The sequence below is a fragment of the Caretta caretta genome, chromosome 1, assembly GCF_965140235.1.
Source record: "Caretta caretta isolate rCarCar2 chromosome 1, rCarCar1.hap1, whole genome shotgun sequence".
Taxonomy (NCBI): Eukaryota; Metazoa; Chordata; order Testudines; family Cheloniidae; genus Caretta; species Caretta caretta.
Window position 1 is genome coordinate 310,373,281 of NC_134206.1, and position 22,469 is coordinate 310,395,749.

General features: G+C 40.0%; 1 protein-coding gene across 1 annotated transcript in view; it reads left to right on the forward strand.

The window, feature by feature from the left end:
• CPED1 (cadherin like and PC-esterase domain containing 1) overlaps positions 1–22,469 on the forward strand; it is a 218,620-nt gene that overhangs the window by 80,669 nt on the left and 115,482 nt on the right. Inside the window, exons 8-15 of the mRNA XM_048836189.2 lie at positions 6,782–6,924; positions 8,795–8,879; positions 11,083–11,250; positions 12,930–13,034; positions 15,773–15,942; positions 18,122–18,181; positions 20,995–21,062; positions 21,441–21,485. Of these exons, the coding sequence (XP_048692146.2) occupies positions 6,782–6,924; positions 8,795–8,879; positions 11,083–11,250; positions 12,930–13,034; positions 15,773–15,942; positions 18,122–18,181; positions 20,995–21,062; positions 21,441–21,485 (844 nt within the window). The remainder of the gene's footprint in view (positions 1–6,781; positions 6,925–8,794; positions 8,880–11,082; positions 11,251–12,929; positions 13,035–15,772; positions 15,943–18,121; positions 18,182–20,994; positions 21,063–21,440; positions 21,486–22,469) is intronic.

Here is a 22,469-nt window from a genome sequence, read left to right on the forward strand (position 1 = left end):
AGATTACAAGTGTCCAGTGGCATCATTATAATCCCGTAACTAGGAACTAGCTTAGAGGATAATAATCATTAGTAGTTGTGGAATTGCACTCTGGAAAATAATCAGCGCTGAGACAAGTCTTCAAAAAGGGGCATCAGCCACCATTTACAGAACATTCTGGCAGCTGAAGAAGCAGTAAAAGTGATAGATAGAAGTAGCAGCACATAGAGAGGAGTTCGAGTCTGGTTACTGCTTCTGTGGTCCTATATCTTCCACAGCTTTAGACAGAGTTGTCAGAACGGTAAGAGTTATACAAACAAGAGTCACCAGAGAAAGCACTTCTATGGTGATGTACATTTAAATGCAAATTAATACAATGATGGAGAACAGGATATATTACGCTGCCTCTAACTATAAACAGGATATTCTATATAGAGCTTGAGAGAAGTCAGAGGGTCTCCAAGAATTAACCAGTAAAAGCAAGGCACTGTATAATCTAACAATAGAAATTCTCTAGGTGTGACCAGCTAGCATATGTGGAAAATACATAAAGGATTTCTGGGCTTGACACAATGCAGCATCAGATGCACTGTGCAGGAGAAGCAGAAAATAGCACTTCGTTCTGGAAATAATGGTGGAAAATTAAATGTTTAAAATAAGTATTTTTCTCCCTGTCTATAAGTCAGCTATAAACCATTTTGTCATGATCGTAGAGCATGTTTTCAATAAACTACACAGAGTATTCAGCCAAACCTACAATGCCAGTTACCCGCCTACAGCAGACACAATGAGCCAGGACCTCTGAATGAAGCCAGTGGCGCTATGCCAGTTGATGACAGCTGAGGAATTTGGTCCATAATAACTAGAAATGTTCAGCCTCAGCCACACGTTTCTGAAATGTGGGATTTCTTTGTGAAGTATCTCTCGTGTGAATGAAGGAAAAAATGCTCATTATTTGTTGTGCAGCTCCAAAAATGTCAGTAATTTACAACTATTATACATAATTCTTACAAATCACTTTTACTCACCCTGCTTATAGTGACTGAGGTTTTCAGTGACTTTATCCACCATCTGTGCCTTAAAAAAAATAGAAACCTTGAAAAATAATTGCATAAAGTACATATCAAGGAATCTATGTCCAATCAGTGTGTCATCATTCCTGTTCATGTCAGGAGACATTGTGCACTCTCACTGAGCAAATAATTGAAGCCTAAACGTTTTCCTGTATATTGCCAGTGTTGATGTGTGAAATGCTCTTCACTTGTTAATTACCTCAAGGTTGACAGGCCATGCAGTATTCACCAAAAAGGGAGACTCTTATTTCCATCAGGTGCTTTGCACTATTTTGTGTAGGACTTGAAGACTGGACTTGCGTCCACGTGTGCAAATTAGCACTTTAATTCTCTTGAGCAGTATTCCCCTAACTGTCTTCAGGATCCTGGTTGTGGTTGTTTGGTAACCAACGGTTCTGTCTTTTTATATTTTGGCAACACTTGCATAGCTTGTCATGTCAATATAGAATTTTTGTATTATATTGACAGGTTTTAAGAGACTAACTGATATCGGTGCTTTAAAGTCTTAGAAAATGGTTTAATTACTCAGGTTAACCATTTTGATCTATTCACCCTCCCACCTACCATCTTTTAGAGGAGGCATTTGCTTTCACATGGCTCCAATCATGTCTTATGGGAGAGCAATTGGCACAGAGCTCTGCATCATCTGGCATTTTACCTTACGTAGTAGGTAGTATTTTGCACTGCCACAGGAGTGGCTGAGAATCTGACTCCATGTATGTGCACATGCAAAATGGGTAGTTAGGTGCCTGATCGTTTTCTGGGTCTAATTACCCATTTTGTGAACTCGTGCAACTTTAGGTGCTCATCTAAAAGAACTCGTTAAAGTTAGTTGTTGTTGTGTAACAGTTCCATGGTGTAAGCCAAAATTACCGACCATTGAAATTGTCTCTTGTGTATTGTGCATTTGAAAATTTTAATAAACAAGATGTTTTTTCCAAGTTAACATATGTGCAAACAAAACAGGAACAGTATGCTCTCGGGAAATATGCCTTCTAATATGATTTGGGGCTCTCACTTAGAGCTGCACATTGTGAAAATCAGGTGATAATATTGCCCTCATGTGGCCTCTTTGGATATTGCCTCAGGACCTTCCAAAAATAATTTTTAATGTAAAATAGAATTAAAACATACATGTAAGTAAAGAGCAAAACTTCTGACACAACAGAAACTTTCAATGTTCCTCCCCACCTCATTTTATTTTATAAGGGTGTTTTAATTACCCAATTTTTACCTTTATTTCTTTGGCAGAAACATACGTGAAAGAACTCTATGTATCCTTAACTCTCAATTAGGTTTTGAATTAAGCTTGTGATATAAATGAAATTAGGCCCTGATCATGCAAACACTTATGCCTATGCCTAACTTTACTACTGTATGTTGTTAAGCACTCGCATATGTGTTTGCAGGATCAGGGCCTTCATTTGTAATGTTGCCGTAGTTGTTTGGTTCTAAAGTCAAAACCCACCTCTCTCTCTTACTGCTCACTACCTCCAAAAAATCCCAACATTTTAAGTGAGAGTGTATTTTAGACAGGAAAGTAAGACTGTCATCTGACCCTCCTAACTCACTTCTTTATGCTCTTTTTCTCTCTTACAAACGTCTAGGGGGCATATCTTTAATGGTGGAAGTCCAGGCCACCCCAAATCCTAGAGAGAAGCAGCTGCTTATTATTGGGAATTATATTTCCCCTTCCAGAAACCGAATCCTTGGAAGTCTGCCTCCATTATTCTCCAATAACATGGTATTCTGGGAAGGCCCAAGTCTTCCCACAGCAACAAGAGGATCCATAAAAGGAATTCTGTTGGTGGGTCACCACTGCTGTTCCGCCTCATCATTTCCAAAAGCCCAGGACCATGGTTAGGAGGCCATAGTTATTCCAGTCCCCACTCAAAGTACATTAAAGTCAGTGGAAGTCTTATTATTTACTTCACTGGGCTTTGGTCTTGGCCTTAACAGCAGAGATCATTAGAGGAAAGGTTGTTAGAGGCCTTTTTTCACTTCCTCCTCACCAGCAGAAATTTAGAAAACAACATTCTCAGGGATTACTAGTAACCACTGAAATAAGTGGGTAATTTAAAATAAAATGATACTCAGAGAACATTTTCCACATAAATGAATTAAAACAAACTTTAGGTGGGATGAATTTGTGGCTTAATCTATTAACAGACTTCCTTTAAAACTAGATTATGTAAGAAAAAATATGCACAAATAGGAAATTTACTATACAAAATAGTTGAATAATGTCTTGGTTTCCACCTTCATCAAGTGCTGTGTCAAAGGAACAGGGAAATGTCATCACATAATAATAAATCCGGGTGAGAATAAATAGGCATATCCAACAGCTAGCACTATAAACTAATGATAAATCACTGTATTTTTTTCTCTGTGATGTATTCTGGAACCATTGTTTTTGATTATGGGTACATTTTTCTCCCATTACATGTGACAACTTCTTCGACTGACAATGATTCATCAACCACTGTAGGCAGAAGACCACGTGTAGATAGATCTATGTGAGGCAGTGCGCCGTGCTTGGAATAGAATTATTGTAGAATACGTTTCTTTGGCCGTTTTGCACAAATCCAGTCTGTATGTTGGGAGATGCATTGGTTATCCTTGTTTCTTCAAGTGCATAATCAAAGAGGCGTGTGTGTGTGTGTGTGTGTGTGTGTACATAAATACACAGATTGTGTGGACTTGGCGAAGAAATATAATTAAGCATAGCTATTTTCCATGGGGTGCAACATAAAAGGAATGAATGCAGGAACGCTAACTACAGATAGAAAGGCTTATGTTGAAAAAAACTGTATCCTATTAAGAAGGATTTATTCTTCTCAGACATTTAAAAAAAACAACCTGTCACATAATAAAGACCCTGCAGCTATGCATATCCCCTTAGCTGTGAAACTACAATGGGATCGCTGCACAGTGGAGCACTGTGACCTTGGCACTCTGGTTTGCCAAGCTGTCTCCATGTTCCATATACATTATTATTGCTTAAAATGTAGCCAAAAATCTGAAAAGGAGACATATATGTCCTCTCTTCAGGAAGCAATTCTTATCTCACTGCATGTTCTCCTTACACAAAAGGTGTTCTTCAACGTACGTCCTCCCACGCAACATACATTTATTGCAGGGTTGCTTACAAGTTAGAAAGCACATTCTACGTCACCTAAGATCCAACCCACCAGTCCGTATTGATTGTTAACCTGTTTTGTACCTTTTCTTATTTCTGTTTTGATACCACATTCCAAACCAGTTGCCTATGAAGGTGCCTTTACTAGCACATTGAACAAATGTATCTTGCCCTTGACCGGCTTTATATTTGCTAATGCCACGCTCGGTACGGTAGAGAACCCCACTTGCCCCTCACCGAATCCCAAGCTCTTGGTTTCTTCCCACAACCTCTGAAGAGCCAGGAATTTAACCCGAAGTAAATGCTGCACCCGTGTTCAATACCAATGACTTTATTTGCCACCTAGCCAGGAAGGACACAGCCACAATTAGTAAAAGGGACTAGCAGAGAGCTGCTCTGAGAAGTCACACATATAACCCGAAACGTAATACGAGTCCTCGACACTTAAATAGCCCTAACTTAACAACTAGTCCACATGGCCCTCCAGGCTCCGTTCTAGAACAGAGTACCTCCTGTCTCTAGTGCTGTAGTGTGAGGTCGCAGTAGGAAGTCCCAGGCTTGGCTGCCTCTCAAGGAATCTGTCCCCATGGTCACCAGGCAGGTCAGGGCTGCTTCTGCTGGGTCTGGACTGCTCTCCCCGCTTGGCTATGTCTGTGCACCTGATTTGCTGTCTGGGTCAATCTCCCAGTACTGGGGTCTGGCTGTGATTAGGCTTTTTACCCTCCAGCAGCAGCAGTGCATGCTATCTGTCCATGCTCTGTAGCCTTCTCCCAGAGCCAATCAGGTGGCCTGCATACCCCTTCCCTGTCCTCGCTTGAGCAGGGCTGAGCTCTTCCTCTGTAGCAGTTTTGCTCCACCACTGAGAGGTGGGCTGGAAGCAAGAAGTCAGGGGTGGCATTTCCTTCCAGTCATCTAACAAAGCAGGGCTCTGGAGACAGAGGGTTCAGCTCCCTTCTCAAACTGCTGCCTAATCAATCAGGCCTTCTCCATTGTAGGGCTGGCCCCTTCACACTGCTGATGTGTCAAGTGGAGGCTCCCAAAGAGCCTCCTGTACTGAGATTCCAGCAGGGTTGCTACAATTTGTACCTGGCTGCAACGAACCCCAGTTATGCCAGCCAGTGATCTCCAGACTACAGAACTCTCTGGCCACATCGTCTCCTCAACATGCCCATGATGTGGCCCCTAAACTGGGGCTGGGGATAGAAGAGGGCAATGTACCGATGTCTAGAACAATTCTACCCCATGTCATGCAAATCCTCAACTACAGCAACTTTATGGGCCTTTGGGTTGCTTTGGTGGCACAAAGGGACCATAGTCAGCCCCAGAATCTGTCCCCACAAATTCATTCGTAAAGAATATCTAGGAACAGAAGCTAGCTCAAGGGAATAATTAAATGTAAACAAGCTAAAGCCCTAGTTGTGCCACACTTCTGCTCTATCCATGAGCATGCATGCGTGAAGATTGCAAATGGGAAGTATTTGATTAAATCATATGTAGTATGCCTTTCAGGCCTTTAATTGATTATTCAAAACACTGTGTGTGTTTTTGAGAAGTACAGTAGAATGAAATAATTTGTGTCACTGAGCCCACACAATGCTTATTTAACATGACTGGAGGTTGGTTGGTTGGTTGGTTTAATCTAACACCAAAGGGGAATAAGAAAAAGCATGTTATTGTTGGTTTAGCCAATTCATTCATTTTTTCATGACTTACCCTGAAGCAAAAGTAATTATAATATCACTGCACTGTAACTATGGGCCAAATGCAGCTCCTTCCACTGTAAGCCCAAACACCCCTAAAATCAGCAAGAATTGTCTTGGTCCCACTATGTGTGAGAACTGTGCTCCTCCTGTGTTCTGCTCCATTAGCCCTCTTCCTGCTGTGGTGGGAAAGGTGGATTTGGACAAATGGTGGGAGTAAGTTGAGGGGGCGGTGGTGTACATGCCAGTGGATATGCCAATATGGGGATCCATGGGGCTAAACTCCTCATGTAAGGCATGTGCAGGAGCCCCATCACTATTACATGGATTGTTGTATTAGTAATGATGTGGCTGGCCACATGATGGGGTGGGGGTGAAGGGAGGATTGCTTTCACCCTGACTGCTCTTCCATCCTCTGCATAAAACTTGTTTACTCAGGCTCAGAGCTCATAGCCAAAGGGGAAGGACATCAGCATTTGGCCCAATATGTTACAAAGAAGAAAGGATTTGGCTTTGAATATGTTGATACTGTCAAGTTTTTCTACTGCAGCAGAACTAAGCATGAGACGTTTCCACTTCATGTAATATGTTAATAGCAAAATGTTTTATGAAAGTGAATTTAGGCTGTGGGACCTCTGTGTCTAAATGCAGTGCCTTCTGGTACCAATTAATGCACAGTTTATTTAAGATTTGCTTCTTTATAAATGCAAATAACTTCTCTGCTAGAATATTGAGAGAACATTTAATTTCATTCTTCATTTAATGTGGGACCGGGTAGAAAATAAAACTGTCATTCTTATGCAATTTTGACATCTGCAAGCCTGTTAATGTACGGTCCTTAAAAGTATAATAGGATAAGTGTTTAAGAATTTGTGTAACATCTTTCACAGCTACAAAGATTTTTTGAGACATACTTCAAATCCAGTTCCCCTCAGCAAGCCTTTGATAATATGAAAGAAACAATAAGTAAACTCTTACTGGTAGCTGAGGCATTCAGTGAATCACCCGATGTGGGACCAAAGACCTTCAATAGGTAAGAAGCTACCAATAAATAAATGGTAAGTTTATTGTCAAGTTCTTTAGAATATTATGGAAAGCAGTTGAGTACACAGATTCTGCTGTTACAAAGAAACTCTTATTTCATACTTGGTATTAGAGTGAAATAATGTGGTTGGTGAAGAGAGATTTTCAACAGCAGCGGCATCCAACCTTCTGAACTTGAGGGCCAAACATATTATTTCAAAAAAGGTCAAGAAGTTACAATCAATACCTTGAGTCAGATTCTGTGTCCTGTTCTGCTGCTTTTATATTGCTCAGGCAGTACAAAACGAGCAGAAACCTCCCACAAATGGGGGAGTTCCCAATGGATGCGAAGCTGGCATAGCTGCCTCCTGTGCTTCCCTACTTTGAGCCCCTAGCGTAGAGGGTGTTGAGGGATGAAAGAGTGAGTTGCCAAAGCTTATTGTACTCCAGCTGTCTCCATTTGGTATATGGCTTTTGGGGACTGTAACTGACTGGTGCAAATTAGAGCCACCCCTGGCAGCTATAACCAGGGCTGGAGCAGGGAATCAGGGAATTGCAACTGATCTGAATAGTAGCACAATTTTAGAATACTTTGTCCTAAGTATTACACCTCATGAAGTATGCCTGAATAATACTGTATCACTTTTTTATAGGACAAATAGGTTATTGCAGTCTTTCCTACTGGATTTTTTAGTTTTATATGGACCAGATACTTCACTTTTTTATAGTAAATATACATGTTTTATACAGCTACTTGAGGACCTAGTTGTTTAGCAGCAATAAAGCTCATTATTTGTCCTAAAGTAGTAGGAACAAAACTTTATAGAATATATATTGTGTGTGTGTGTGTGTGTGTGTGTAAGAGAGAGACTGTGAATATAAATATAGAGTTATTTTAAGAGTTGTGCAAAACCAGCTAGTTTTGGTTCACATAGTTTCACCAAACCAAATTGATGAGTTGGCTGTTTTATGGGACATCCAAGTTTTCATGTAGTTCCAGGCTCGTATGAATCCAAAATCCCACCACGCAATTGCAGCAAAGACCATTGGGGTCACAATGAAACTCATGAGTTTTGCTACTACTCACCCTTATGTAACATCTGTTTTCCCCAAAATGTCATCCACCCAGTTGCAGAACCCCACACCCTCCAGCAGGCACTTCCTCCCCCTATATCGTTCCCCTCCTCCAACACACCCCAAAACCCTCATGTACCACAGAATGCACTAACATTAAGAGAGGAATGGGCCTAGATTAAAAAGACCCCATAACATTAGAAATCCCCATTCCATCCCCTGTCTGGGCTTGGTGCATCTGGTGGTGAATTAGGGTCTTAGAGTAAAATAATGGGCTTCTGAAGCAGCAACAATGGATTAGAGTAGCATTTCTCAGTGCAGCTACTGCTAAATTGGTTAGGGAATGAGTGGTGGGCAAGACTGTGTTTAACTATATCTTTAAAGTAAAGTTAAAAACTGGCCAGTGTGTGTGTGTATAACTCCTCTTTACTGGATGGGATCAGTATTGTTAATCTATGTATCAGAAGTACTACATTGCTTATAGTCATGGAGGCTCTCCATTGCTAGAGGAACAGGGTTCTGTCCTCTCTGTCATTGTCCAGTCCTAGGTGGCCATGGGTTTGTTACAATATTTTTAACACGTAACCTGTTTTACTTGGCCTGTTAAAAGAAACAACAGTGAAAAACAACATAATGGCTTGAAGTCTATAGGCCAGCATCTCAGCTGGTGTAAATAGTATCACTCCATTTAAGTCTATGAAACTGTGCTGATTTTCACCAGCTGAGGATCTAAACCTATCTGCATGTAACTTTATTGACTTTTTCTCTTTTACTTACAGTTATCTCACATGCCATATTCTTGTCAGGTTTAATTTCAGATGCAGTCTGTGTTTTCAAATGTTAACCTTTGACATTGGGTTCAACACCTCCACATATCCAGTAGTTCTTGAGGTAAGCAAGTGCCACGTTTTTTAAAACATGTAACATTTTTTAAAGCAAGTAAGTGATCAGATGGATGGAGGGGATTTATTTTTGGTATTTTTTTAATTGTTTTCCCTGGTTTTAGGAGCTTTCCAAACCCAAAGGAAGGAACTGGCCCTTCCCAAAAGAGCATAGACTAAAAAGAAAAGTACAGTAGAGAATTGTCATTGATGATTGCCCCCAAACCGCTAAGCAACTATGCACAAATATACAAATAGATGTGTGAATACATTAGTAAGTGGAGTCTTGGGACTGGAAGAGTTGTTAAGGGACTATGGAATAATATTGATGTCTACAGCACTAAGATCTCAACAACATCTGTCAACAACCTGGCTAGGAAGCATTGTGGCCTAGTGGAGTAGGCACTGGCTGTGGAACGGGGCTCAATCTTGAGCTGTGCTAGAGAACAGCTTGGCATAGGTGACTGGAGGAGGCTGAGGTCTTGGGACTGGCTGAAATATCTCCCTGTGCACGTCTAAATGCTGCCCTAAATTGTGCTGGCTTGTACTTCTTCCCTAGAGGCCATTACGCCTACAAAGATCTATGGAGCACAACATACTCTGACCTCCATCATGCTGACTTCTGCTTCCCAGCCCACCCTGACATACCCTCTACACCATAAGGAAGAGGAATGTGGTAGAGAGCCCGTCATACCAGCTTTGTACCACCTACTACTACTTTGTACCACCTACCAGCTTTGTACCACCTATTCCTCCATCAGAGGAATTCTCAGCTGTCCCTTTAGGCCAGCTTTCCAGCTGTTTTGCTCTGCTTCAGGGAATTTAAAAAAGCCATGTCTTCTTTTGTCTGCACAAAAGAAAAAAAAAAGGAAAAATATATTTGAAAAGTACACAGGGACATTCCAGAAGCAAAATTTAAAAAATAAATCTTAATTAAAAAAAATCAATTTAGGTTGCTAAGTGAAATCTGTGTAGTTTCCTATTACATCAGCTACAGAATGCAAAGAAATGAGTAGATATAGTAAACCTTGCACTGTCCACAAAATAAATATAAAGACATTGTTCTTACCAAGTATAAAGAAATGCATATTTCATCACAACTTAATAACCTCAAGTTGGACCCTAAATAAATACAGTACTTTCATCAGTAATCCTCAAATCAAAACCCTTTTGAAAACAGAAGTTCTCTCTACATGCTATAGACACATCTTGATCAGCCTCAAATGGAAGTTAAAATAAATACATATTTTATATCATGTTCTAGTAAATCACTAGTGATAAATGCTTTTCTATGAAAATATGTGTAACATTATTCTAAAAAAAGCAATTATAAGTACTTCTAAAAGAGATCTACTGTCAGCTACTAAATATTAACAGATATTAATACAGTATTTCTTAAACACATTTGGATACAGAAGTAAAGAAAACAAGAATGTTCTATATAACCCCTGATTCATGTGAGTTGCAGTTGTGTTGGGGTTGTAAAATGAATTTCCTTATGATTGATAGAAATGATGTGATTGTTTATTATGTCTAATGTAAAATGTATGTCCTTAACTATTCAAGTTATGCTCATTATTAAGCATTAAGAACTTGAGTTTTGTGTATAACATGTAATCGTTTAGCAATCTTCACTCTTTAATTTTTTTTTATATATTAAAAGGCTGGACATTTTTTTAAAAATAGGCTGCAAAATTAATTTTTATATGACAGTGCTATGCTCTTCTCAGTGCACTAGAGGTCAGCAAACACTATGATGTGTAATTGTTATAGAAAATGAAGTACTGTATTTGCTGTAAAAAGAAAAGGAGGACTTGTGGCACCTTAGAGACTAACACATTTATTAGAGTATAAGCTTTCGTGAGCTACAGCTCACTTCATCGGATGTAGCTCAGGAAAGCTTATGCTCTAATAAATGTGTTAGTCTCTAAGGTGCCACAAGTCCTCCTTTTCTTTTTGCGGATACAGACTAACATGGCTACTACTCTGAAACCTGTCAGTATTTGCCGTGTTACAATTCTGATAATTGTATCAGAAGTAATATACATAAATAAAATACTACTACTTTATTTGTTTACCATCTGTGTGCATTTGATTCCTTTTTTATTTATACCTTTTATGATTCCTTTGAATAAATAAATAAATCCAGCTTAGATATATTGGGGAACACTGGATTTGATATGAAAACTGTATGTTAATTCATTTTTTTCAAGGTGCACGAACACTTTGACTTTCAAGTTGATGATGACTTGAATTTTGAGGACCAAACTGTAAAAGAATTCCTGCTTGAGGATACATTCAAGTTTCTCTTGTCTAATAAGTCTTCAGCTTCCAGTGTCTTTGAGGCTTTACAGAACATTTACAGATTAGCTGTGATTAAGGTACGAGTGGATTTCGTAAACATTTTTCTTATTACAAATTAATTGAAAATATTTAATTCTAAATGATAACCTTTTCTTTGTGAGGGCTTTTTTCTAAACTACAAAATGAAATATTTGTTCAATCAGAACTTTTTGGGGCTAGGCAGAGTTGTATGAAACTGTGAAAAACATATTATGATGACACCTTGCATGGAATTTTCTTTCTTTCTTTCTTTCTTTCTTTCTTTCTTTCTTTCTTTCTTTCTTTCTTTCTTTCTTTCTTTCTTTCTTTCTTCTTCATTTTCCAACCCTCAAGAGTTCATATTTTCAAAGCTGCAATATTGTGAAATTCTGTGTGTTTTCAAGTAAAACCAGTTTAGTTTAATAATGGGACCTAACCAACAGATATTAAGAATATGCCATAAGTTTTGATGCTGAAAACTGTTCTTTCCTCTCCTCAGTTGTTTTTAATGGCCATGTTTCTGCTCCATATAAAGTTCTCATCACTTCTGCACTGGACACTCTTGTCTTAGTTGTCACATAGACATCCCACCACCTAAAGGCCTTTAAAGATGCTGAAATACCATTGATGCAAGATTGATCTGACATGTTACTTCGGATATAGAACTTTCTGCTGTCAATCAACTACCCAGATAAATGAAACTATTCACCCATTCAGTGTCAGTGCCATCTACATGCAGTGTCAGCAGGTCATTTGTTTCCATTTTATAAGAGGCATACATAGCTTTGGTTTTATTACCATTGATCTTAAATCCCATAGATTCTGCAGTTTTTCAGCGCTCTTCCAGCCATCAGTTGTAGTTGGTCAGTAGTCTCTCCTAGTGAGGCAAGATCATCTGCATAATCGAGAGCCTCTAAAGACCAATCTTTAAATTTCACACCTTCTACTTTGGCCTCAATCAATTTGTCATCAGATCATCTATTAGAACATTAAATAACATAGGCGAGAGTATTCATTCATCCCTGGCCTACTCCTGACTCAACTGGACAGCCGTTGACCCTCACACAGCTAAATGTATGGTGGTACAGTTCTTCCACTCACCACACTATGTCCTCAGTCACACCCTACTGGTGTAGCAGTATCCACAGTGCTGCTGTGGTCAAAAGTGGCTGTAAAGTCTATACACATGTTGTTAACTTCCTTTTGTTGTTCTAGTCATTTTTCAGTAACATGCAGAGCATGTGTAGCATGGAATGTAGATTGATCTGTACAGAAACCATGGTGACTGTCTCTCATTTTTTGGTCGAAACAGTATTTCAATCAATTCAGTAATACGATCGTAAACACCTTCCCTGGGATTGACAGCAGTGTTATTCTCCTATGATTCAAGCAAGCTGATAGCTCTCTCATCCCCAGGGTATGTCTACACTGCAATTGGACATGTGATTGCAGCTCATATAGGCATACCCATGCTAGCTTTAGTCTAGCTAGAGCATCTCAAAATAGCAGCGAAGACGTGGTGGCAATGATCCTGGCGGGGACACATACCCAAGTTTCCAGGTGGACTTGTGTATCCTGCACTGAAGCTTGTGCCACTGCATCTTCACTATTACTTTTAGCTGCACGAGCTGTATCAAAGCTAGCTTGGGTATGCCTATACGAGCTGCAATCGCACATCCAATTGCAGTGTAGACGTACACCTAGTGTGCACCAGCTACTCCTGTCCTTTCTTTTGCAGGATGAAAACTACCAGAAGGAATATGAGCAATGTCTGTCTTTAGAAGAGATAAATTCAATGATTCATTTTATAAAAGAGCTGAAGAGTATGGGACAATTTGAGCTGGTAAAGTAAACATTATTATTGTGTATTTTTTGGTATTGTGCAATTTCCTTTGATGTGATATCATAGTAGTTCAACTGTAAGTTATTTAAGAAGAAAGTGTTTCTACTTTTAAAATCTTTGAAAACATTATGGATTTATTTTCTTATTTCTTATTTAAATAAATGCTAAAATGGTCAGAATCCAGGTACTTTAAGACATCATAAAATCATGATTGATTTCATAACGACACAACAGAACAGAATTGTAGTACATCACAAGTTTTTAATTTTTAAGAAGGATGCTATCACGTGCCTAAAGTTTAGTACATGTGTAACTGCAATATTGGAGCCTATGCTTTAGATATGATGTGATGGTGTGATGCAGAGGGGGGCAGCAAACAGTGAGAGAGGATGGAATGGGAAAGAATGAAGTTTACAGCAGTAAAATCATGTGGATACTCAGTTTGGTCATGTGTATGTCTTGTGGATTCTGCCAATTCTTCCTAAAATAAAAACAAGGAGGATAACAGGATAGGAGAAAATGTCAGACTCATTTCTTGTGGAGCTCACAGAAAAGGTGAATGGTCTGAGGTATACAAATGAGAGAAGGAAAGGGCTTGATGAATCAATTAGGTAGGAAATGTGTAGGGCTTGATAGAAGTCTTGAAGACACTTACGAGAAAAATGAACAAATGTGGCCCTGAGGCTGGCATTAGTGGTGAAATAGGCAAGAGGTGATGTGTTAAAATATGAGGTCAGATAGCTGTGGGCAGTAGAGTTATGTAGGACCTCAAAGGTGAGGACAGGAAGTTTAAATTGAATGCAATGAAGAAGATTGGAGGGGGTCAGTGGAGAGATTTAAAGAGTGGGTGACATGGTCTGAATGACATAGTAAGAAAATCATTTTGGAGGCCACATTCCATATGGAGAGGTGGGGGCGATGTGGGTGTTGGGAAGGCTGGAGAGGAGTGGTTGAGAGATGAAATGAGGAAAACCTGAGAAGAAATGTCAAAGAGGCAGAATGAGGCATGAGATGAGGGATTGGAAGGAGGGAGATAGATTAGGAATCATCAGCATAGCCATCATAGCTGAAACTGTGTGAGCAGATAATGCACTTAATGTGTAATGGGGAAAAAAGGAGGGTACCACTGAGAGATCCTGAGGGAATCCCCCCAAAGCGGGTGTGGGGAAGGAGGAAAGATTCTGAAGGACCAATCAGATGGGTAGGAAGACTTCCAAGAGAGAATAGTACCAAGGAAACCGAGGAGGGATAAAATGTCAAGGAATAGGGAGTGATCAACAGTTTTAAAGGCAGTGGGGAGATCCAGAAGAATGAGCATGGAGTACAGCTGCTGAGATTTGGGTAGGAAGAGATGAATGGAAATGTCTGTCGAGTATGTATTTGGTGGGGTGGAGAGGGTGGTCTAGAATAGAGTTAGAGGGGGGAAATTGAGGGAATGGTTGTAAATGGGTCATTCAATGATTTTAGAGGTAAAGAGAGAGGGAGCTGGAGAGGTAATTGGCAAAAGTAATAGTATCAGGGATCAGTTTTTTGAGACTTGAGGAACCAAACCATTCTGGTACTTGGAGCAGGAGCCAGAGGACAGTGAGAGGTCAAGGGTGAGATGGAGGAAGGAATGACACTGGTGCAGAGGTGGGGCAGGTGGAGGGATTGGAAAAAGTACAAGACCTTTTAGTGACAGTAGAAAAGTGTGCTGGGGATGGAAAGGAGGAGAAGGAGAGTGGGGAAGGAGTAGGGAGGTCATGAGAGATGTTGTCAGTTTTCTTCCTGAAGTCAGTGAGATCCTGGGCATAGAGGGTGGAGGATGTAGGAGAAGGGAAGGTTTTAGGAAGGTGTCAGTGGCCATTAATAAACGTTGGGGTTTATATGCCTGGGACTCAATAAGGGCGAGGCAGAGCTGCAAGGAAGGTGGCAGAAAAGAAGGCAGAAAAGAGGAAAAGAGAACAAATCTGTGTCTAGGAAGTCTGCCTGATGTCTGGATCTCTGCCAGAGAGGTGGGATGAGCAACAGGGCTGGGGATTGGTGGGTAAATTATACGGGGGGAAAGAGGGACAAAGGAGTCAAGGATAGAGAGAGTGGTGTTAATGGACTTAACAATTGATCAGTGGAGGCGAAGGAAGAGCAGCAAGTATTGGGACACAGAGCATCAGAGAAGTCACGGGCAGTAAGGGATTGAAGGTCCTGGAAGGTCATGGGACAGATGGAGGTGAGTGATCATATAGGAAATGATTTGGTAGCAACAAAGAGAAAATTCAGTAATGAAAGAAAGGGAGTTCTGCTTAGTGATGGCAAGGTCTATGGTATGGTCTTTTGGTTCAGGGAAGAGTTCATCTCAGTTTGAGAGTCAAATAAGCAAGACACAGAAGACTGAGGGATAAGACTTCCGCTTCGGGACCAGTAAGCATGGTTTTGCAAGGCATGATAATCAGCATAACTTTGGGAATGTATCTTAATAGGATATTCTGTTAAACACATGTTTCAGAGTAACAGCCGTGTTAGTCTGTATTCGCAAAAAGAAAAGGAGTACTTGTGGCACCTTTTTAAACACATGTAATCTGTTCCTAATTTTTCTTAGCTTCCTTGTTATGTTTTACATATATAGTATGCATCTAACCTATTGTAACAGTTTGCAGGACCAGACCCCGACATGTGATTTAGTCAGAGATATAAAGGAAAAATCTATGAAAAAGTGTTTTTACCTTTACTAATCTGACACATATCAACTTTCTCTCTTTCAGCTTTTCCCATCTTCTGCACCCAAGATTCAAACTTTGCTGCATGATGTTTATCACATGGTAGACCCGATGGGAAAGCTTGGGTCAGTCCTGACAGTACATTGGTTTCTTTCCAATTTACTTGAGCAGTTCCAGTTCATGAATAAAGAGGCACGTCCAAATCTCTCAGGATGGTAAGATGGCTATTAGATAATATTTCTAGGGCCAGATCCTCAGCTGGTGGAAACCAATGTAGAGCTTTTGACTTAAGAGGGTCTATGCCAATTAACGCCAGCCAAAGCACTGGCTCAGTGTTTCTTATTATAGTGTGTTGTGAGGTATTCCTTTGTTAAGGTTGATCTGAATTTCCAGATAAATCCAGTTTGGGATCCTTTTCTCCCCCTTCTAACGCACAGGATTATTGGTGGCAAAATCACGGGGGTGAGGGGGTAGAATTTTTCTAGTAGATTTGAAGTGAATTTTCTGAATTACTACACCCTGAAAATAGGAATGTTTAATAGAGTTCAAAAGGTCTCCTGCTCCTTGCCTCCAATTTTGAAGCCAAAACAAGAAAGAAGGCAGGAGATAAAAACTTGGGCCAAGATTTTCAGAGGTGACTAGTGATTTTGGGTTGTCACAGATTTTGGATGCCCCACTTGAGACACCTTCCTCTGAAAATCTAATTTTAAATGCAACTCTAACTTTTAACGTTATTAAGATTTCAAATAATAATATCAGACTGGCATGTTGACTTCAGTGGGCTTAAATTATGATCGTGACTGCTGTAGACTTAAACTTTCACTTGAAATAAATAAATAAAAATAAGTTTTCAGCCTTTCCCATGTGGAAAAAGACTTTAAAATGTAAGTCAATTGTTTGTCAGTGGGAAAAGGGACATTTTTTCAACCAAAATTGAAAAAAAAGTTACTTATACACAAGGTTTTGTGAATTATGATTTATTAAAAAAAAATAGAGGTGTTCATCACAGTTAGAAAATTCATCAAAGATTTGGGGTCCTTTTAGGGCTGTCAAGTGATTAAAAAAATTAATCACGATTAATTGTGAGATTAAAAAATTAATTGTGATTAATCGCAGTTTTAATCACACTGTTAATATTAAAATACCATTATTTAAATGTTTTGGGGGTTTTCTGTATTTTGCAATATAGGGTCAGGGCTGGGAGCTCTGAGCTTCAGCTCTGCTCGGGGCTTCAGCCTTGCATGAGGTATGGGGACATCAACCCCCCTCAGGGCACGAGGTGCAGGGCTCCAGCCCCCCTTGAGGCTTGGGGCTCCAGCCACTATCACGGTTTGGGGCGTGGGGCTCTTGCCCTACCCCCCACCCCGGCTCCTGGGAAGCTGTGGGCTGGGTCTTCTTCAGCTCCCCCACCCCCGGCCAATGCCTCCTGCCCGCCCACAGATAAGTGATTAATGCATCAAAAATTAACATATTAATTTTGCTTTCAGTTAATCGCAGGTGTTAACTCCGATTAATTGACAGACCTAGTGGGTTTTTTTTTATTAGATCATTGCTAACTACAATATTCTTGTATGGATTCCCACCACCTTCCTTAGTTGATGATGTGTAGTTTCCATTTTAACATCATCTTAACAAAGTTTTTTGGCTGGAAAGAACAAAAATAATGGTATTGTAATTTTGGTACTCTATGTATTTCTTCTAAAGCTGAGGAAATTCATATTTATTTTCCATACCCATTTTCTCCTTGCTAATGACATTGAATGCAAGTGTACAGCTCACCTACTGGTAATGGAGGTGACTTGCATGTATTGTGTACATTGTGAAATAGTTAGAGGTCCAGTTTCTGTTTCTTTCATTCCACAAATTCTGAATGATATTGTGCAAACACTTCTTTTTTGGCAGTGTAGACATACCTACTATGTAAATGGCTATGAATGCTTGAAAACTGAAAAGACGTGAGTTAAGCTTTATCCCAAGGCAGCCTGTTTAAGCATTTTGTTTAAACTTTAAGCTTTCCTGAGGTTCATAACCTTGATGAGTTTTGTTCAAAAGGACTGTTATCCTGACTTTCATAGATTTGGGCCAAATTTTTAATGGGCTCCTTAATTGTTCCCACTTATCGGCATATGCAAGATCTGTGGTTTCATGTACAAACTGGCAACTGCATGACCAGCTACCCCTTATGGATGTATAAATAGACAGTTAAGGAGGCTCCCTGAAAAATTTCCTCTTGATTTAGATTTTGTATCTTGGTGCTCATGAAATCAGAGAATGAAGACCCTACTCAAAGGAGTTTACTGGTCAGCATTACTTTCCCCCATTTCCATCTACATGATTATTTGGAATTTTAACATCCCCAGTGAAGTTAGTGAATTCTCTGCACTTCTTCCACAGGAAAATCAAGAAAAGTTCCAGAAACTCATCTAGGACTACCATGAAATGGTCAAAGCCTAGGTGAGAATGAACAAATAGTGAACTTGTAATGCCTATCATTACATCCGTGGACACCATCTCTGAAGGAGCTTGTGAACATGAACAGCTTTAGGGCAGTTTCTGGGGAGCACAAGCCCAACACACATACACAGATCTGCTAAGTTCTGGCAGTAGGATAAATTAGTTGCCACTTTTCCTATCTCGGTGGGATAATCCTGAATTCTTTGTGTTCTGATGTAAGACTGACAATGATTCCTTTTAATGGTCCTTTCTACAAGTCTCATTAAAACATTTGTGGGGGTTGGCCACAAAGTAAGATTTCGCTATCTTCGCCCCACCCACCACACACACACATAGAAAGTGGATTTATGTCTTTTAAAATCATAAACTGATGAACAATAGGCTTCTCTGGCAATGCAATTCTTCAAGAGGACTTCAAAGGGAATGTTTTGGGGGGAAACATATGACTCCTGAAAGGAGCCCCTTTGGATCTCTTCATCTGTCATTTCTCTTTGTCAGTCTATACAGGGTTTGCGTAGGGAAGAGCTTATTGTAAATCTACCTTACCAGCCTCCAGTCATGTCCAAAAATGGATTTGACTCATTGTAAGAGGAAATCTGCTGAATTAACAAATTTGGAGTTGGTGACATATTCCTGAGTAAAAAGAAAAGGAGGACTTGTGGCACCTTAGAGACTAACCAATTTATTTGAGCATAAGCTTTCGTGAGCTACAGCTCACTTCATCGGATGCATTCAGTGGAAAATACAGTGCAGAGATTTATATACGCAGAGAACATGAAACAATGGGTGTTACCATACACACTGTAATGAGAGTGATCAGGTAAGGTGAGCTATTACCAGCAGGAGAGCGGGGTGGGAGGGGAATCTTTTGTAGTGATAATCAAGGTGGGCCATTTCCAGCAGTTGACAAGACCTTCCTGGACACTACGGTGCTAATAAGCGATGGTCAAATAAACACCACCCTATACTGGAAACCTACTGACTGCTATGCCTACCTACATGCTTCCAGCTTTCATCCACACACACCACACGATCCATTCTCTACAGCCAAGCTCTACGATACAATGTCATTTGCTTCAACCCCTCAGTCAGAGACAAACACCTACAAGATCTCTATCAAGCATTCTTACAACTGCTGAAGTGAAGAAACAGATTGACAGAGCCAGAAGAGTACCCAGAAGTTACCTACTACAGGACAGGCCCAACAAAGAAAATAACAGAACACCACTAGCCATCACCTTCAACCCCCAACTAAAACCTCTCCAGTGCAACATCAAGGACCTACAACCTATCCTGAAGGACGACCCATCACTCTCATAGATCTTGGGAGACAGGCCAGTCCTTGCTTACAGACAGCCCCCCCAACCTGAAGCAAATACTCACCAGCAACCACACACCACACAACAGAACCACTAACCCAGGAACCTATCCTTGCAACAAAGCCCGTTGCCAGCTGTGTCCACATATCTATTCAGGGGACACCATCCTAGGGCCTAATCACATCAGCCACACTATCAGAGGCTCGTTCACCTGCACATCCACCAATGTGATATATGCCATCATGTGCCAGCAATGCCCCTTTGCCATGTACATTGGCCAAACTAGACAGTCTCTACGTAAAAGAATAAATGGACACAAATCAGATGTCAAGAATTATAACATTCAAAAACCAGTCCGAGAACACTTCAATCTCTCTGGTCACTCGATTACAGACCTAAAAGTTGCAATTCTTCAACAAAAAAACTTCAAAAACAGACTCCAATGAGAGACTGCTGAATTGAAATTAATTTGCAAACTGGATACAATTAACTTAGGCTTGAATAAAGACTGGGAGTGGACGGGTCATTACACAAAGTAAAACTATTTCCCCATGTTTATTTTCTCCTTCCCTCTCCCCCCCCCCCCCCGGCTGTTCCTCAGACGTTCTTGCTGGAAATGGCCCACCTTGATTATCACTACAAAAGTACCCCCCCCCCGCTCTCCTGCTGGCAATAGCTCACCTTATCTGATCACTGTCGTTACAATGTGTATGGCAACACCCATTGTTTCATGTTCTCTGCGTATATAAATCTCCCCACTGTATTTTCCACTTAATGCATCCGATAAAGTGAGCTGTAGCTCACGAAAGCTTATGCTCAAATAAATCTGTTAGTCTCTAAGGTGCCACAAGTCCTCCTTTTCTTTTTGCGGATACAGACTAACACGGCTGCTACTCTGAAACCTATTCCTGAGTAGTTGCAGATAGCTAGTCTTCATTTGATAAAGTAAGAATGTGTATGAATTCTAGCTTTAGGCATATAATTTGGTTTTGGATTAGCAAGTACATAGTCTAATATTACTTCTGTCTGCTTCATTCCAGTGTATAAATCCATACTCACCTAAATTCAGTCATGTACCAGTTACTCAAGTCTTTACTTGTCTTAAAGAAATTGTTTTTGTACAAATTGTAACCCGAACTGCATATTAAAAATGGGTAAAAAAGTAATGTACAAGCAATTCAAAAGCTTTTATTCTTGGATACCACTCCCCTTCCAGTTTTCCTCCCTATTAAGCTACTTTCTTGAGATGCATTTCTGCTTTTCTCCTTTTCTTGCTATGGGCAATTGTTTACTACGGGCTGTAAGTTTTCCATCATGCTCATTTCAGGTAAGATTGCTGGTATTGGGAATGTGAGTGCAAGAGGTGCATCTTTCTGTTCAGAAAACTACAGTACCATGCCCCACGCCAAGGGAGACAGGAATTTTTAAAAAGTGTTTTCCATGGATTCTGTTCCTCTCATTGATCTAGAAATGTCTATACTATTGCATTGATAGGAATTCTTTCCCAGAAAAAGAAGGTGTTAAACAAAGAACTCCTTTCAACGTAATGAAAAATCAGAAAGGTAGGACATCAGACTGGTTTACTTGTAATATACCACATGCTTTTCCTGTTTGTTCCAAAAATCTGGGAATGTCTGTGGTTCAGATGAACTGATGTGTTTCTTACATTCGTGCTTTCCAGTTAGACGGTTGTGGCTCATTTACTAAACATAAAAGGCTGAATTCTATCTCCCTAACTCATGAAAGTTGTTCCATGGATTCCAGTGGGAGTAGAGCAGGCAGCATATGGCCCAAACTGAAATAAATACAAGTGTCCCCTTTTATTTGTATAATTCAGTTATGTTTGGGGGGAGAGGGTTGTTTTCTTTGGGTTCTGCAAATAGGGGTTGCATGCAGTGTGTAGAGTAGGACACAGTTAATTGTTTCTGTTTGCCCTTTAGAATTACATTTTTCCAATGAGACTAAAGAAAGGCATTGTAGTCATGGTAAGTCAAGATCTATATCTTTGTACTGACAGAACATGTGAACTTTATGCAAAAGGTGGCACTGCTTTAACACATTTTTTATAGTGTCTGTGCAACTTTCTTTAGGGAATGGAGTGCCTTTAGGCCCTTAAAAACGAAACATGGTTTATTAAGTAGCCAGAATGTTTCTGAATCCATCAATAATCAGTCAGCTATGCAAAGTAACTCTCAAGCACAAAGTTAGCCATTGTTATGTTTACATTCTAATATTAATGTTTGGACATTCATTGATCTCAAAGCCCTTATGGTTTTTCTTCTGGTTATACCACTGACTGTCATGTAGACAGTTTTTCAAGGACAGTTATAGTTTCTCCTTTTGCATACAGTTGTTCTTATGAAGTGGTCTTTTAAACTTTAAATTTTTGGGTGCTCAACTATCATACAGGATATTAGTTCAGTGCTTAACCCTTCCTGATCAAGTAATATCTGTTCAGGAATACAATATTTGTGGTTCTTTAGTGATGTAGAAGGAAATACTTAAATATAAAATTAGAGACACACTCAATAGTTTTTTTTCTTTCAACCTGCATTTACCCTTGCTTCATATCCCTCACCACCATTAGCCATCCAGAACTCCATTCAACTACAAATATATCATTGTACAGGCGGACCTCTTTATTGCTATATCCAGGTGAAATTATGTGGGACCCAGAACAGTGCACATATAGCTGCAAGGACATTTGGCTTCTTCAGGGGTACAGTCAGCTGAGTATCAGGCCAAAACAAAAGAAAGCCTTAGGGTGTTGCTCAGGGGATGATGAGCTCATCTAAATGAGCTCCGGGCATCCCACACCTTAGAACATTACTACTACCTTTTCAGTGTCCAGTGCTCTTTTCCCCTCTGTCTAACTGAGGCTGTATTGTCTATGAGAGTTATTCTGGGAGAGGGAGACAAATTGCTGCTTAGGGGTGAAGAATTTTCATCCCAATGGGCCTCATCTCCTC